General features: G+C 54.7%; 1 protein-coding gene across 2 annotated transcripts; it reads left to right on the top strand.

Moving 5' to 3' along the window:
• The first annotated feature begins 1,460 nt into the window (after positions 1–1,460).
• Positions 1,461–16,419, top strand: MMP28 (matrix metallopeptidase 28). 2 transcript variants are annotated; one of them, XM_058854706.1, is made up of 8 exons: positions 1,461–1,601; positions 9,179–9,255; positions 11,181–11,326; positions 12,609–12,830; positions 13,141–13,386; positions 13,774–13,923; positions 14,376–14,543; positions 15,808–16,419. In XM_058854706.1, exons 1-8 carry the CDS (start codon positions 1,509–1,511, stop codon positions 16,200–16,202), a joined length of 1,497 nt encoding a protein of 498 aa, XP_058710689.1. In that variant the 5' UTR covers positions 1,461–1,508; the 3' UTR covers positions 16,203–16,419. The 2 variants fall into 2 exon arrangements, with proteins under 2 accessions (XP_058710689.1, XP_058710688.1); XM_058854705.1 differs by having other exon boundaries at positions 13,057–13,386.
• Positions 16,420–17,853: the final 1,434 nt, after the last annotated feature.

Genomic DNA, 17,853 nt, shown 5'->3' with positions numbered 1-17,853 from the left:
GCAGAGAAATATGATTTGGCATCCCCAAGGCTGGGATGAATTCTTCTCCATCTGAATGCCAAAACCCCTGAGGACTAAGGCAGCAGCCCCGGGAAATGCCCGGTCGGAAAGCTGGCGGCTCCGGAGGCTGCAGGTGCCCTCCCAGACGCTTCCCCACATTACAATGAGCAGAGGAGGGAGTTTCCTGCCTCTGCCTGGAGCCCAGCCAGTCACTTTCTCATCATCCATATTCTTAAGTGGAAGAGCAGATGGATCAGTTGCTTCCTAGATACGACACAAACACGGATACATTTGCAGACAGAGCTGCTCTTGTTTTGAAAGGAAGCGTGAGGCTGACCTGTGTGAGGAGAGGCCATCCCTTGGCTCTCCCTGCTGCCAGGGCTGAGTATTCCCCTCACACCATCCCTCAGGCTGTGCCAGCTGCCCACCGTGCTCTCCAGCAGCTCCTCAGTCAGTTCTTACTGGCCCAGCCACAAAACATTCATTTCTCCCTTATTTATTATCTTTTAGCTCCGTGACTTCCCTATTTTTCCATGTTATGTGGATCATTTGTGGATCATTTGTGGATTCTCTCCTTCAAATGCTGCTTCCCTTCCCTATATCCCTGTCCAGCTCTAAAGCAAAGTGTCACAGGCCCTCTGCAGCTCTCTTCAAGCTGCACTCAACAGAGGCTTCTGTAACTTTAGGTTTTGGTTATGATTAAAAAGTGGAGGAAGGAGCCTGGGAGCTTTAAAATAGGTGTGGGGTTGAAGCTGGCATGAAAACAAAAGCAGACAAGTCACATCCTATTCATTTTCCCCTTGAACCAAAGCTGAATCAAAACATCCTTTTGCTTTAGTCAAATTAAAACAAAATAGTGGAACAAAATACTGCTGTGAGTAAACAGAGCTGTTGACTTGTCACTGCAACCCTCAAGATCATCAGCTGTGTGTGAGCTGCAGGAGAGCTGTGACACTGACACGGTGCAGCAAACAGCTGGGAGGGAAATTTAAGCAGAAGGAGTATAAACCACAGCCCTGAGAGTGTGGTTATCATGTAAAGCTTGAGGGAGCACTGCTCTAAAGTGTAGATTTTGCCTGAGGAGGGGTTGCACCGCTGGCCCAGCTTCTGTGCCGCTGAGCTCATGGCAAGTGCTGGCCCACAGCACGACCCTGCCTCCGCGTGTGCTGGGCCATGAACACAGGTTTAGGAAAAGCTGGAATTGCTTTCTCTTTTCCACTTTTCAAAGCGCGCAGAGCACTGTCCCAGCTGGCAGGAGAGACGCGCCGGCAGCGGGATGCTCCCGGGGGACAGGGGACAGGGGACAGGGCACGCACGGGGTCATTCCCCCGGGCTGGGTAGCACAGGGGGGGAGCCCCGAGCAGGGACAGCCCCTCGGCTCGGTGCTGCTGCCGGAGCCCGGCCCTCGGCCGGGGCTGGAGGGCTGGAGCTGGGGCCGCCCCCGGGGCCGGGGCGGGGAGGGGCGGCGGCGGCGGGCGGCGAGCGGAGCGGAGCGGAGCGGAGCGGGGATGGCAGCGGCGCTGCGGGCAGCCCTGGCCATGGGGCTGCTGGCGGCTGCTCGGCCCGCAGCCACCGCAATGGGGCAGCGGCGGCAGGCGGAGGTAGGAGCGGCACCGGCACCGGCACCGGCACCGGCACCGGCACCGGCACCGGCACCGGCACCGGCGGGGAGGGAAGGGGCGGGAGCGGGTCCTGGGTGTGCGTCCCCTCCGTGTTCGCTTGTGGCCGTGGCAACCGTGTCCCTGATGTGCCCATGTCCCTGTGCCCGTGTCCCTGATGTGCCCATGTCCCCCAGCCCCGGCTGTGCGTGTCCCCACTGAGTCCGTGCCATAGGTGTGCCCATGTCCCTGGTGTCACTATGTCCCAGGTGTGCCCATGTCCCTGGTGTGCCCATGTCCCAGGTGTGCCCATGTCCCTGGTGTCACTATGTCCCTGGTGTGCCCATGTCCCAGGTGTGCCCATGACCCTGGTGTCACTATGTCCCAGGTGTGCCCATGTCCCTGGTGTGCCCATGTCCCTGGTGTGCCCATGTCCCAGGTGTGCCCATGTCCCTGTGCCCATGTCCCTGGTGTCACTATGTCCCAGGTGTGCCCATGTCCCAGGTGTGCCCATGTCCCTGGTGTGCCCATGTCCCAGGTGTGCCCATGTCCCTGTGCCCATGTCCCTGGTGTCACTATGTCCCTGGTGTGCCCATGTCCCTGGTGTGCCCATGTCCCAGGTGTGCCCATGTCCCTGGTGTGCCCGTGCCATAGGTATGAATGTGTCCCCAGAGCACATCCCCACCCCAGGTGAGTGCCCACGAGCCCCTGGTTCCTGTGCACCCCCGTGTGCCCTGGGTACACGCAGTGAGTGTGGCACAGGTGAGTGGCTGTGCCAGCTGGAGATGGGGCTGTGCCATTGGGCTGTGTTGGAATGCCTGGGGCTGTGGCCACAGAGAATCACAGAATGGTTTGGGTTAGACTGGACCTAGAACTCATCCCATTTCACCCCCTGCCATGGGCAGGGACATTTCCACTATCCCAGGTTGCTCCAAGCCCTGTCCAACCCAACCTGGAATCTTCCAGGGATGGGGCAGCCACAGCTGCTCTGGGCACCCTGTGCCAGGGCCTCACCTTCACAGGGAACAATTCCTTCCCAATATCTAATCCAAGTCTGCCCTATTTCATCTTAAGCCGTTCCTCCTTGTCCTTTCTCTCCTTGCCTTTGTCCAAAATCTTTTTTGAGCTCTCCTGGAGCCCCTTTAGGCACCGGATGGGGCTCTGTGTGTCCCTGGAGCCTTCTCTTGTCCAGGATGAACAACCCAGCTCTCTCAACCTGTGTCCAGGTGTCCCCACAGGTGATGTACACCTGCAAACCTTCCCATCTCCCTGTATCAGGAGGGGACAAAAGCCAGTCCTTCCCCTGCCTGCCTCTCCCCAGGATTGTTCCCATCACCTCTGTTTGGATTTATTCTGTTTGTCCTGCTGTCATTGTCACCCCGTGCCACCATCCATTCCTGTTTGTCTTGGGAGGACAAAGGTGTGAGATTTGGCCGGTGAACAAAGGCTCATATTGGGGATTTTTTCTTGTTTAGGCCTCGATCCAATGTACATTTGCACAAATGCTTAATTTTCAACCTCAGCCAGCAAGCCCTGGTGAATTAATTGGGATTTTGAGCACATGCTCTGAGAGGAAAAGTGCTCAGGAATGCTCAGAGGCTTGTTTTGATGCCAGGTTTCTTCTGCTGGGAGATGCAGCTTCAGAGAGGTCATTAATAGTTGTGCTTTTCCCACTGTGCACAAACCTCAGCCCCTCATGCCACCTGGAGAAAATAAATCTGTAAAGATTTTAATGCTCAGAAAACCAATAATTTAAAATTCACTTTAAAAGAAAAACAACTGATTGGGAACAACTGCTTTAACAATCCAAACTTGCCTTTCCACTCCTCATTGGTGACTTCTGAGTTCTTCTCCCTTGAAGCTTCAGAACAGATCCCAGGATTGTGGCAGATCCCTTGTGAGGAGTTTCTGGGCAAGTGACTTTCCTGTCTCCCTGCCTCAGTTTCCCCAAGGGGACGTACTGTGCTGGCCAGGGACTTTGGGACAACACACACAATGGAAATGCAGAGGCTGGGGTGTGGAACTCGTCTAAATAAACTAAGCAGTTCATTTTCTTTTAGGAGGAAGCTGAAATTCTCCCATAACATCAAATAGTTCTGGTGGCTTGTGGCTTTCAGAGCACTTCCAGGCTTTGCTTCTAAAATTTTATTATTTTTTTTTAAATTCTTTTTAAAAAGCCACAGTTAGCAACAATAGGTTGTGTAAACTTAGCTGCATAATACTGTGAAAATGTCCAGTTGTGTGCTTTTCCTGGCTGGTGCCCACGTTTTCACTGAACCCGTATCAATTGCAGCTAAAAAAAATAAATTAAAAAAATAAGGAAAAATTCGAAAATTTAATTTGAAACATTCGTATGCAAAATCATCTTATCAGCTACAGATAGGAGAGGGCCCAATGTAAGAGAGCAGATTGTTTGGCAGAGCTGGTGCCTGGCTGGGCTGTGCTCAGACAGCAGCTGGGGGGGTGGGAATGCCCGAGATTCCCTGATCCTGGGGGAATTGTGTAAAATACACGGGACACGTGAGATCTCAGCCCGTGGTGGGACTGAGGAGCACGGTGAGGTTCTGTGGAGCCAAGGACAAAGGACAATGAAGTCCCTGCAGAGATTTGTGTGAGAAGCTCCAGGTCTGTTTTGATGGAAATAAAAACTGGGGAGAAATTTGAGAAAAGCAGGGAATGGAAACAGGACTAATGAACCGAATAATTCTCATTTTAGATTTTTTTTCCAATTTTTTCTCCCTGCCCTGTCCTGCCTTTCTCCTTTCCATCTTGCAATATCTGGTGCACACCGACTTCTCCCACTTATCGAACCAAGGCCTCACTTTTTGGGCTCTGGGCTGTGTTTATGCTGGGAAATGCTCCAGTGTCCAGCTGAGCAGCTTTAGGGAGCAGGCAGCCAGTTGGGATGCAGGATGCTGAGCACAGCTGGATGGAGGGAGGGTCCCGGGTACCACACAGGGACGGTGGGGCTCGGGGGTCAGCTGGGGCACAGAGCATCCCACATCTTCCTTCTGAAACAAGGCAGAGAAATCCTCCTCCCTGTACAAAACCACCCTGCTGTTCAGCCTCAGCACGGCGATGGAAGGAGAGGAGGAGAGGAGGAGGAATCGCCCCTCTGAGGCATCTCTGGGCTCTGTAACACCCGTGAGATCGCATCCCTGAGCCGCTGCCGCTGCTGCGGATGTGGTGAGCGAGTGTCCCGGTGTGATTTACACCCCGTGAGTCACCGCAGCACAAACAGCCCGGCTTTCTTCCTGCTTCTCCCCCAAACAATCCCCACTTGTCAGGGCAAACATCGCCCGCCGGGCTGGGGGCTGCGGCGCCTTCCCCCGGCTCCCACCCCGCTGGAGGGCAAGGCTCGCTTCCTTTCTGTCCTTAGACACGAAAACACAAGCAGTCTGCATGACCAAACTGGTTTGTCAGCTGCTCTGGTATTCGCAGGGGAAGGTTTGGCCAAGCCCAGTGTTTTCCCCTGTTTTCCCCAAGTGTTTTGGGTCGCATTTGGGAGTTTTGGTGCTGCAGCCCATCGGGGTGTGGGGTGCTGGCAGTACCGGGACAAAGCTGCCGGCTGCTTCCCAAGGAGTTATCAGAGAATCATGGATTGGTGTGGGTCAGAAGGGATCTTAAAGCTCATCTCATCCCACCCCCAGCCATGGGCAGGGACACTTTCCACCAGACCAAGTTGTTCCAAGCTACATCCAAACAGTGAAACCAGGAGGGGTTTTAGTTAGACCTGGCTTACTGCTTCTCAGCTTTAGAAGATCGAGAGAAATACTCTATCTCATTATTTATTTATACTATAAACAACACAATTGTTAAATAAAAGGAGTTTAGAAGACCCCCAGCTCCCCATTTTTAGTGACAAGTGCATTATTTGCTGCTAAAGTAGATTTTTAGGAGTGGTAGGCGGGACAGGAGATTCCTTCAGGACTGGGTTAGGCACAGCAGGGGAACATCCAGCAGCCAGGCAGAGCTTGGGGCTTTAAGTGTGAGAATCAGCTGAGGTTTCTCTGCCTTTGCAGTGGGAGGATGACCAGGCTCTGTGCTTGCTAATGCCCCTTCTCGTGTGTCTCCCAGTGTCTGTGGATATAATATTTACAGAGATATTTATACACACACTTAAACAAAAGCGGCGTGCGGACTCTGCCTGAGGCTTTGCAGGGATGAGCGGAAGCAAATGAGCGTTTTTAATTGATGTGACATCTTCTGGAGGCAGCTCACAGGCAGCAGGGACCCCGTGGGCAGGAGGAGCCGCTTCTCCTTCTGTGACCACGCCAAAACACGGCCCGGGCCAGCTCTCCTCGTGTGTGTGCGCTGGGGGAAACTGAGGATGAAAAGCAGGAGCTGCTGTGCTCATTCTGGTGATGAGATGATGTGGAATGAGCCTGGGGATGCTGGAACCAGGGTTTAGGATCCACCTGGGCTGTGTCATGATTTAAAACAGAAGACTTTGAAGGTGCAGCTTGTGGTGGCAGCGCCTGCAATCACGACCCAAAGCGCTTGACCACCCTGCACTGGGTTTGTACCCAGAGAGCAGAGGGAGCACGGTCAGCAGGAGCTCAGTGTGAGGCTTCTCTGGTACTCAGCTGCTGGAAAGGAGCCAGAGCCGGCGTGTCTGGAGGGGAGAGCAGGCAGGAGTGGAGCCTGATGTCTCGGCACTCTCGTTATCCCAGCTTCCAGGCAGGGAGGGATAATTGTGTTTGCTGCTGGCTGCCTTCCACCCGGGATGCCTGTGGTCGAGGGCAAGGTGTTTCCTTGGCTTTAGCCAAGGCAGGGATGATTTCCAGGGTTGCAACAGGCTCCACATCAGAGCCCTGAGATGGGAAGGGTCCCTCTGTCTCCCCCAGACTCCTCCTGCTGTCCCTGCTGCAGCCCCAGGGGCTTCTCTGCCCCAGCACCGGCTCCCAGGAGCCAGATCCGTCCTCCTTCCTTCGAGGGGAAACTGGGCATATTTCATATTAATGTTTCTCTTGGTTTCCTGCTGTTTTTCTTTTCCCATTGTACGGAAAAGAGCATTTCCCCGTCTGGGGCAGGAGGGAGGGGGTTTTCCCAGCACGGCCAGACTTTGCATGGCAGTCTCAGGAGATGTTTAATGGGCTGGTGCCAGATTCCAGCCAGCCCTGCCAGAGCCTGGCTGGGCTCTGGGGGGCTGTGCAGTGCTGGAGGAGCCTCGAGCACTGCTTTGGGCACAGGACACTGTGCCATGGAGCTCTTGGCTTCCCCTGGACCCCCAAAACTCCTTGGATATGTGTGCTCTGTGCTCGGATAAATACCTGACGGCATGGGGGATCAGCACATCCCTCTCCTGCAGCTCTGTGTTTCCAGGATCACCATCACCCTCAGTAGATGTGTCTAGAAAATGTAACAGAATTTCTCCTGATGGTTTTGCAGCCGGAGAGTTGATGCCTGTGTGTGAGAACCTCAATGTGACACAGGTCAGAAACCACAGAGAAAATGCTGCTTTGCTTGGAGTAGCAAAGTTCAAGGAGCTCTGGGCAGGAATGATAAAGCCAGTGGCCTCTGTACCTTCTGGTGCTGCTCAAGAGCAGCTGCTGGGACAGGAGTTGCTTTTTTCACTGTGTACCCTGACGTGTCCAGATGGGCTTTCAAGCCTTCATGAGATCATGGTGAGGAAAAAGCATTTTCATGCTTTAATGATGGGGTAGTGTTGGGTTCCAGGCGAGGAAAGATCTTCAGGTTGTGCTGAGTGAATGCAAAATTGTGTTAGGAAAGGTTCAGACCGTGGTGTGAGAGCCAGGACTTTCCATCCTGGGTGTTCTCAGCTCACATTTATCTGCAGTGATGTCACCACTGGGATCTTCACCCTGCACCCTTATATGTAACTGGTGATCTCGTGCTTCTGCAGGAGAACAACATAAAAATACAAGCACAGAGGAAAAGGGCCAGATGCCTTCTCTGAGGAGATTCTACTACTACTCAGAGGATTCCAAGCCACCCCATCCCCAGGATGCTCCTCCATCCCCACATCCTCCATCCCTGCATGCTCATCCCGAGCTGCTGCTGCTGGGTTTTGCCTCCTGGTGCCCCCGTAAGGGTGGGGTTATCCCGGTGTGCCTGAGGAATGGAAAGTCCAGGCTGGATGATCCATCCCTGGGCAGAGGTGTTGTGGCTTTTCCTGACAAACAAGCCAATGCTCTCCCTGCCAGTGTGGCACTTGCCCGATTTATCCTGACTCACTGGCCAGTGTGAGGTGCCCGGGTCACTCTGGCCATGCTCAGGCTCTTGGCACTGCTGGGACGAGCTGCTGGAGCCTCCAGCTGCGACAGGCGGCTTTGGTGGGAAAACCAACCAAATTCTTTGTGTGGGGCTGGGTAAAGAGCGTGTCCAGGCAGGAATCTGTGCTGGTCCTCTGCCGGAGGGGGATGCTCCAGGTAGAAGGGACACAGAGGAGGAGATGAAAGTGGAGGAGATGAAAGTGGAGGAGATGAAAGTGGAGGAGATGAGGTCTGCAGAGCACTCGTGGATGTGCCTGCCCTGCCCGCGGGGAGGTGGCAGCAGGGCGGGGATGGCTTTGGGGATGACATGAAGATGACTGCTCATGGCAGGCAGAAGGTTTGGGCAGGAGGAGGAGGGGGAGAGGCCCTGGCACAGCTCGGGACTGCCACATCCATAAACCATTCCCTCTCCTTGCCGGGTGACAAGGCCCAGGAAGGGCTGCTGCCTCCTCTTCAGGGACAGAAGGGAGAAGTGGGTGACCCACAGTCAGGAGCAGCACTGAGTGGAGGTCAACACTCCAACCAGGAGGGAAACAGCTTTAAAAACCCCCATTTTCCCAGAGGACACCAGCCCTGCTGTGTGGGTCAGCCCGTGGCATTCCTGGTGCTCAGCACTTCTCTCCTTTGGGATGTGAGGAAGGGAAGCCGCCACTTTCACTTTTTATTCTGATTATTATTCATGGCTGTAACCGCGGCTCTGCTGCACTAACAGGATGCTGGGCAGCTTGTTTGTCTCCTGCAGACATCCCTGGCCGTGGGGCAGGCGGGCGTGGAGCATTCCTGTAACCCCGGCTATTAACTCCTCCAAAAGCTGGGGAGGAGCAGCCCGAGCAGTTTATTTTCTTTAACATACAATTTAAGCGCTGGAGCAAGTTCAGAGAGGCAATCTCCGTCCGTGTCAAGGGCCGATAAGAAGAAGAATGGTTTGGCAAAGCAAATTGCGCCCGGAGCGTCCCCACTTTTGCAGCAGCACATCCTGAATGGGAACGGGGGGAGGCTGAGCCTGACCCCATCTCACCCCGCCCCACTCGGGCCTTTGTTGGAATCGCTGAGTTGAGCAGGGGCGATTAGAGCTGTGCCTTTGGTCGCCTCTGGCTGCAGAGGGTTTTCATCTCTCTCTCCTTTCCTCCTACGCCTCCATAGTGCGGTGGCCAAAAACCCCAAGAGCCACCCAAAAGGATGGGGAGGAGACGCGCAGGAGGCACAGGAGGCGCAGAGCTCTCAGGAGCAAAACAAGCGGGCATTTGGGGTTTGCAGCACTGTTTGACATCTCATCTCCTTTTCCCCCCTCTTTCCCAAGCCAAGGCGTGCTCTGAGCTGCCCCTTTCCCGTTTTTCCTTGCAGCTATTCCTGGAGAAGTACGGCTACTTCAGGGAGCCGGGGAGCGCGCACAGCCCCGCCGAGTTCACCGAGGCGCTGAGGTAGGAACCTTCTGAGAAAAACCAGGTTCACATATTTCTGATAGAAATTAAAAGTTTAATAGAAAGACAATTAGGAGATAAAAATAAACTATACAGATATGGCCGGGTGTCTCTGCATTCACCTCACTAAAAAAGGATTGTCCCCTAAACAGAACCCTACTACATATCCATAAATTCTCATACATATTCATACATTCTTCTTCAGTTTTTTGATGTTCCTGTGTTTAGTTTTTACCTTGCCCCCTTCCCAATAGATCAATCTTCTTGGTGCCACTGGGTTTTATATCCTCCAATAATGGGTGCAATAAATCCTTCACCTGGAGGGCTTGGAGGACAAGATAATCTAAGAATGCAGGGAGGGGTCTCTGACTGTCTTTTCAGTCTCTGGGTTATACAGACAAAAAATAATTTGTGCTTTAATATCATGTTATAACCTAACATATATATATATATATATATATATATATGTATTATACCACTATTTTAAAGTTTCATCAATAACAGAAATGAAACCATATTAGCACAACAAAGTTTTCTAACCTTATACATACAACATTCATTATAATATTTGTGAAAAGCCAATAATATATTATGCACTTATAACACTTTTATTCAACTCCATGGTCAGAACTCAGCAGCTCCAGCTCCAGGGATGCTGCCAGCACTCTGAGGGGATTTTTTTTTGCAGCCAGAGGGGTTTTTTTTTGCAGCTGGAGGTTCTCTGTCTCACGGTCTGATGCTGAAGCACAGCCAGTCCTTTTTGGAGAGGCGGCTCCGTGCCCGGCTCCTGCAGCTGGGTGCCGGCTGCTGCCACCCGCCTCTCGCTGCTTTATTGGCCTTTTATGGCCCCGAGCTCGCCTCGCAATAAAATCCACGGGGAGGCCGAGCCTGGGGATGGCTGGGAGATGTCAGAGGGGAAGAGCTGCCAGCTCCTGCCTGGATTTCTCCTAAAGACATCACCTCGGCTCTGGGAGCATCCCGGGCTTGACCTTGCGCAAAGCCAAATGCAGAATTAAATGCGAAGTCGAATAACCGGGGTTATAAACTGGAAAAGGCATTTTTAGGCTCCCCTGTTTGTTTTTGCCCTGCTAGGAGGTGATTTACAGCTGTGGTTGCAGAGCCAAATCCTTCTTGTTTTACCAGCTGGATGAAGTTCCGATGTTGGGGTGTGAAGTTTTTTGGGGTGAAAACCCTGGATCAGGTCAAACCCCGGCCACAAACACAACCAAAAACCAGAGTGTGGGGGGCTGGATGTGGGTGCTGATATTTCTCTTCCTTTTGTGAAAAACGACATTCACTCTTTTGGTAAATTTTAAGAGGTTTAATAAAAAAAACAAAACAAAACAAAACAAAACAAAACAAGACAATAGGAGACAAAAACAATAAAGCAAAGGGTTAAAACAGCCGAGTGCTTGTCTCTCTGCCAAGAGCACACCTGGTATTTTGGAAACACCCTTTATATGCCATTTCTACTGCATCTACTTGATGCATATTCATAGACTTTATGCATGTTCAAACTTTTCTATTAACTAGTTTACATTTTCCAGGAACTGTTTAGCATGGCCACTCCTTGGGTCCACCTTGTGTGTTTCTTGGCTTGTGGTTTTAATTCTTCTCTTATCATCTTTTAATTTGGGCCTTGGCTCTTTCTTTCCACAGTCAGTGAGTGCTGATAATCAGCAGGGTCCCCATCATCTGTTCATTGAATATTATCCTAACTAAGCAGACAGTTCAGACATACATCTATTGATAAATTATACATATAGCATTCATCTTAATACTTGCGAAAAGCCAATAGTATAATATTTAAATAAATAAATAAAAAATAAAAAATAAAAAATAAAAAATAAATAAAAAATAAATAAATAAATAAATAAATAAATAAATATTTCTGTAAATTTTATGTATTTATAACACTTCTGCAGGGATTTCCAGCGGGTGTCCCACCTCCCTCCCAGCGGGCTGCTGGATGCCCCCACGCTCCATCAGATGTCCCTGCCCAGGTGTGGCACCGATGACGGCGACAGCCGCGCTGCCGGGACACGCCGGGCACGGCGCACGGCACAGCACGGTGAGCACCGGCACCGAGGGGGCCTTGGGGTCTGGAATGCTCTGCTCTCCCATCCTGGACTCATGGGGAGGCTGCTGTGGGTGCTTCCCATGCAGCCCAGGACACACTTGGAGGTTTTAAAGCTCTTTATTTTCACTTGATGTCAGCAGTGATTTGAGAGGTGACTCCCACCTGTGGGGGAATTCAGCTCTCTGGGGTGGTTTCACTGCTCCTGGGCATCTCCCAGGTCACCATGGCCCCACATTCAGTGCTGGGAGGGCAGGGGCCAGCACTCAGTGAAATTATCTCCGGGTTTTGCTGACCTTTGGCACTAATAATGCATATTAGGGACACAGCAGTAACCAAATACCTGCCAGCACTTGGCTGCCTGACCTGGGAGTCATTTCACCCATGTTAAGGGGTTTAACTCTGCTCCAAGCATCCTTCTGTGCTCCTGTGTGTCCAGCACTGGGCCTCTTGTCCCTTGTGAGCTCTCTCTGGGCTCACAGATGAGTAACTGGATTCCTAGAGAGCAGGAGGGCCGGGGCCAGCTGTGCTTAGGACATGGGAAAAATGAAGGCGAGATTAAGAAAAGGCTCTGAGCCGTGTCAGGCTGTCTGTGCATCTGGCAGGGCTGGCGATGGACGGCCCCAGGAGAGCCCTGTCATCCTCCTGCAGCAGGAGGAGGAGGAGGAGGAGGAGGAGGAGGCTGTGATGCTGTTCAGTGACTCTGTGAACTCTCATCTTTGCCCTCCTGTGTGGTGGGGGATTCCGGGGAGCTTAGGGGGAGTCACGAGTCTTGTCCCTTTCATCTTCGTCCCCAGCTGTCCTGGTGGTATCAGGGCTCTGTCTCCCCTGAAATCTTTTAGGGAAGCCTTGGGCACTGAGCTGTGCTGCTGAGCCCTTCCCACTCCTTTGCCTTTGTCCCACCTTTCCAGAGGTGGCTTTGGCTCCTCTCCCAGAAATCCAGTCCTTGGGCTGCATCTTCTGGGCTTGAAGCTGGCACCAGGCAGCAGGGAGCTCCTAGCAGGGTCCCATGTTGGATTTGGCTCTGGAGAGGATGATGAGCCAAAAGCTGACTTCAAAGCTTCTCATCTCCTCAGAGAGGTTTCAGGCTTTCAGCCTTGGCTGGGCTCTAGCGGTGGCACCTTCAGAAAGATTTAATCGTTGTGACGCAGCTGTCTCAACTTCCACTTCAGCTCGGGAAAACCACGACATTGCCATGGAGTTTCCTCCCTCTCAGGCAGCCCCTGGGTGGCAGGACAAGCCCAGGGCCAGCCTCGCTGAGCTCGTCCCGTTGCAGGTGGGCGCTGGTACAAGCGGCACCTGCGGTACCGGGTGGTGAACTGGCCGTCCTACCTGCCCCAGCACGAGGTGCGCCTGGCCGTGAGAGCCGCCTTCGAGCTCTGGAGCAACGTGTCCTCCCTGCTGTTCTGGGAGGCCCAGGACGGCCCCGCCGACATCCGCCTCACCTTCTTCCACGGGGACCACAACGATGGACTCAACAACGCCTTCGATGGGCCAGGTGCTGGTCGCTTCCCCCTCGTAAGCTTCTCTTTTACAACGTGGGCTCTTCCCCGGCAGGGAGGAGGGCTGGGGGTGATGGAGGCTCTGCAGTGTCTCTAGCCCAGTTTGCACCAGTTTGCTGCCTGATTTGGGGTCCCCCCTCCCAACCCTGCGAGGCTGCTGAGGTGTTCCTGATAGTCCCTCCCCATCTGACAACACCCTCCGAACACGGGCTCCTCCGACAGGACCCAAAGCCGAGGCACATTTAGGCAAAGCAGAGCGGCGTGTGCCGGCTGTGCCGCGGTCCCTGATGGCTCTGGTGTCCCCAGGAGGTGCCCTGGCTCACGCCTTCTTCCCCCTGCGAGGAGAAGCCCACTTTGACAGTGCTGAGCGCTGGTCCCTGCACAGCGGCAAAGGGCGCAACCTCTTCATCGTGGTGGCCCACGAGGTCGGGCACACGCTGGGGCTGCAGCACTCGCCCGTCAAGAGCGCCCTGATGTCTCCCTACTACAAGAAGCTCAGCAAGGATTTTGTCCTCAGCTGGGATGACATCTTGGCCGTCCAGAACTTGTACGGTGAGCCCGGCTTCCCTGAGCATCCCTCGGTTCCTCCAGGGCTGTTCTCTGGGATGGAGAGCGAGCAGTAGGGATGGGAGCAGGTCCCTGAAAGGGGAGAGGGATGCAGTCACTTGGGGCCCATCCCTGTGTGTGGCTGGGGAGGAAAAGGCAGGAGGTGGGACAGGTACCAGCGCCTCCAGGGCAGGGAAGGTTGGGTTTGCTGCCCACTTGTCAGCTGGTGTGTGTTTTTTGGGGTACCAAGGGATTTTTGCCACTGTCTTACAGAGTGGGATAGGAACCAGACAGTGGGACAAGGAGTCTTGGGAGTCCTGGGAGTCCCTGTGCTTTGGGAAAAGTTGTTTCTCTGCCCCTATTCTGGACTCATCACCCCTTGTTCCATCCCAGGAAAGCCCTCCAAGGGCTCGGCCATCCAGCTCCCAGGAAAAGTCTTCACTCACTTCCAGGATTGGAACACGGACCTGTACAGCAGGGACCGAGAGCAGAGGAGCCTCAGCACCTATTACTGCCACTCCTTCTTCGACGCCATAACCGCTGGTGGGTGTTGGCCAGCGTGAGCCTCTCCCAAAACGTGCACCCCTAGCCCTTGTCCCAGTGCTGCTGCAGCTCCCCGTGGTGGGACAGGGGGGTTTGGCTGCTCCACAGCTCCTGGCACTGGTGGCATCACTGATGCACAGTGAAACAGTGCACCTTGAGGCCACAGAGATGTGTCAGGAGCAGGGAAAACATCCTAAAACTTGGGCCACGGCAAGGATTAATCACTGCAGGAGCTGAGCTGTGCAAGATAAGCCTTGAACTGTGATCAGCATTTATCCTCTCACGGCTGGAGGGGAGGCAATGAATTATGGAAGCTGAGGGGGTGGCTGGAAAGGCAGGAGGAAACATCCAAACCCTGAGGATCCCCAAATCACCACGGGGAGGAGAGAGGAGCTGGGCAGGGGTGGTTCAATAAAATTTCTCACCTGGGGCACCCTCCCTCTGCCTCACAGACGGGGATCACAACCTCTACATCTTCAAGGGCAGCCACTACTGGGTGGTGTCGGCGAGCGGCAACGCCAGCGAGCCACGGCCACTGCAGCCACGCTGGCCCGGCCTCCCCGCCAGCATCGACGCCTGCACCTGGTCCCAGCTCACTGGGAAGTTCTACTTCTTCAAAGGTGGGTGAGGCCCGGCCAGGGGGCTCCCCTCGGGGCTGCCCCTGCCTGTGGTGTGGTTGTCTGGGTCTGGCTGGAGCCACACAGCTCCTGTTTGTGTCCCTGAGCAGAGCTGGGGCATTGCTGCGTCCTGGCTGTGCAAAACCCTGGGCTTGGTGCTCTGCCATGCATGAGCCACATGGCCCTGGCAGCCACATCACCTCCTTGTGCCTCAGTTTCCCCATCAGCGCTCACTGGAGTGCCAAAGCAAATCCAGGTGCTGTGGTGGGTCTTGGGGAGAAAATGCTCCCCAAACCACGAGGTGCAGGGGTGTGTGGGGGGTTAATGGTGCATGTGGATCCCTGTGTTGTGCCTGGAGGCTGAGCTGCTCTGGGAGCTGGGATACCATCCATAAACTGCCCCAAGATCTGGGATACCATCCATAAACTGCCCCAGGAGCTGGGATACCATCCATAAACTGCCCCAGGAGCTGGGATATCATCCATAAACTGCCCCAGGAGCTGGGATACCATCCATAAACTGCCCCAGGAGCTGGGATATCATCCATAAACTGCCCCAGGAGCTGGGATACCATCCATAAACTGCCCCAGGAGCTGGGATACCATCCATAAACTGCCCCAATGTCTGGAATACCATCCCTGAGCTGCCTGGCAGCCAGATGGGGAGAGGAAGGTCAAACCAGGCAGCCTGGCTGCCAGGGTCAGCCCCAGCTTTTAGGGGAAAGCAGTCACTGGCTGTTCAGAAAAGGGGCTTTGTGCTGCAGCTGGGGCAGAGCCAAAGCCCCTCTGCCCCCCCAGCCCTCACCACTCCCTCCATCCTCCCCAGGGCTGCGTCAGGCTGTGCCTTGTGAGCAGAAAGGGGCTTTTGTCTGCCCTGTTGTGGGGACAGGGCGCTGTGGGGACATCCAAGCCACCGCTCCCCATCTCAATTCCGTGCTGGTCTGGGATGTCCCAGCCTCAGCTGGATCTGTTTGTGACTCCCCATTCGCTGTGCAGGATCAGGGGGAGGTTTGCCAGCATGGTGGTGGCCTCGCTCTGTCCCTGGTGGTCCTTTTCCATTCCTTCAAGCCCCTGAGCTGCCGTGCCTCAGTTTCCCCCCAGCCTGGTCCTCGGGGCAGCCCCGCAGTGGTTCCTGTTGGGTCACCGGTGGGATGGATGTCACTGGCACTTCACAAGGCTGGTCCTGTGGCAGAGTCTGTCCACATCTGGATCTCCTCCTGCCACAGACCCTACCAGGGTGTGCTCTGACCCCTCCCCGTTCCCCGCAGGCGGCCGATGCTGGCGCTACGCCGGCTCCAAGCTGGAGGCAGGATTCCCCCGAAAATGCAGCGCCCTGGGGCTCCCTCGGCACCCGGACACCGCTCTCTACTTCCAGCAGCTCCGCCGGCTCGTCCTCTTCAAAGGCCCCAAGTACTTCGTGCTGGGCGAGGAGCCGCTGGGCGTGGAGCCCTACTACCCCCGCAGCCTGCGGGACTGGGCAGGGCTGCCCCCGGGCACGGCCGGGGCTCTCACACACCGAGACGGCTCCCTCTACTTCTTTCGGGATGAGCAGTACTGGAAATTCGACCAGAACAAGCTGCGAGTGGTAGCCAGCGGCAAATGGGCGGCACAGCTGGCCTGGATGGGCTGCTGGGATGCCAACAGTGAGCAGCTCCTGTTCTGAGCAGGGGATGGAACGGGGGGGTCAGGACCTCACCTCGCTCCCTGCTGCCCGGATCCCCCTTTGTGCGGCTCTGGCTCCTGTCTGAGCGTGGCTGGGCAGGGACTGGCTGCCCGTGGATGGATGGAGCCGTGCCAGGTGGAGCAGTGACCCAGCAGAGTCACAGAGTGCAGCTGGGACAGATGTGCCACAGCCAGGTGGCCTGGAGGCTTTGGGACACGGGATTTTTTTGGGAAAAAAAAAAAAATCCACCAAAAAAACCCCAAAAAAAGAAGTATCAGCCATGGAGACTGCAAACACACCCATTCCTGTTAACTTTCAGGATATTGTTACACGTGTTTTTTAAACCAAGAGTGGGGTTTGGTGATGCTTTTTGATATCTTTGTTGATACTTTTTGATATTTTCCTATGGCAGAGAAGTGTCTCGCTGCTGCTTGCTTTGGGGTTTGGATGGTTTTAAATGGCAGACTGAGAACGTCTCCTGCTTAAAACAAAAAGAGACATTTGGACAAAAATTTGGGTCCATGTGGAGCTTTGCCCCTGCAGTTTGTTCAGACCCTGGGGTATGAGATGCTTTGCTGGGCTGTGCTCACGTCCTGGTGCTCACTGGAGACACCACCACAGTGGGATTTGGGGGATGAAAGCAGAGGGGTTTGGTGTAGGATCCTCTTTGGGGTGGAGAGAAAGGGGAGGCTCAGCTGAGCTGCTGGCCCTGTCACTGTGCAGCTCAGGAGCAGGAGCATTGGCTTTTGGATGGGTTTGGGGTGCCTGGGTGGGTTCTGCCGGGTCCAACAAGGGTGGTGCTCACCTGGCAGCCCTCACTGTGTGCAGAGAAAGTGCCTGTGCTCTGCTGGCTCTGCAAGGGACGGGATCAGCGAATTCCTGAGTCCCTGAGCCCCACCTGGACGAACAGGGGTGACAAATAACAGGGGAGGAGGGGAAGAGGAGAGGGTGAGCAGGACATGTCTGTGCATGCAGGCTCACAGGGACAGTGTGGCTGCATATTCCTCATTCCTTTCCCAAGGCAGACTCCCCACCTGGAAACGCTGCTGGCTCCTGGGCACGTCCTGTCTGCAGAGGGCTGGGGATGGAGCTCAGCTCCCCAGGGCTGGGGATGGAGCTCAGCTCCCGAGGGCTGGGGATGGAACTCAGCTCCCCAGGGCTGGGGATGGAGCTCAGCTCCCCAGGGCTGGGGATGGAGCTCAGCTCCCCAGGGCTGGGGATGGAGCTCAGCTCCCCAGGGCTGGGGATGGAGCTCAGCTCCCCAGGGCTGGGGATGGAGCTCAGCTCCCCAGGGCTGGGGATGGAGCTCAGCTCCCCAGGGCTGGGGATGGAGCTCAGCTCCCCAGGGCTGGGGATGGAGCTCAGCTCCCCAGGGCTGGGGATGGAGCTCAGCTCCCCAGGGCTGGGGATGGAGCTCAGCTCCCCAGGGCTGGAATTCCAAGGCACTGGTGCTGAGCAAGTCAGGTCTCAGCTTTATGAAATGATTTATTGAAACATTTTTTGCAGTGGTTCTCCCAGGGCTCAGGCCCACTGGGTCCTGCTGTGCCATGTCAGGGTGTTGTGCTGTCCTGCCATGTCAGGGCGCCCTTCTGATTCCAGCAGCTTCAGTTATTCCTCTTTTACTCATTTTTGCCTGTTCTAGACCTTCCCT

This window comes from Poecile atricapillus, chromosome 21 (genome assembly GCF_030490865.1).
Source record: "Poecile atricapillus isolate bPoeAtr1 chromosome 21, bPoeAtr1.hap1, whole genome shotgun sequence".
Classification (NCBI taxonomy): Eukaryota; Metazoa; Chordata; class Aves; order Passeriformes; family Paridae; genus Poecile; species Poecile atricapillus.
The sequence above is the reverse complement of the archived record's forward strand: the minus strand, read 5'-3'. Positions and strand labels throughout refer to the sequence as shown.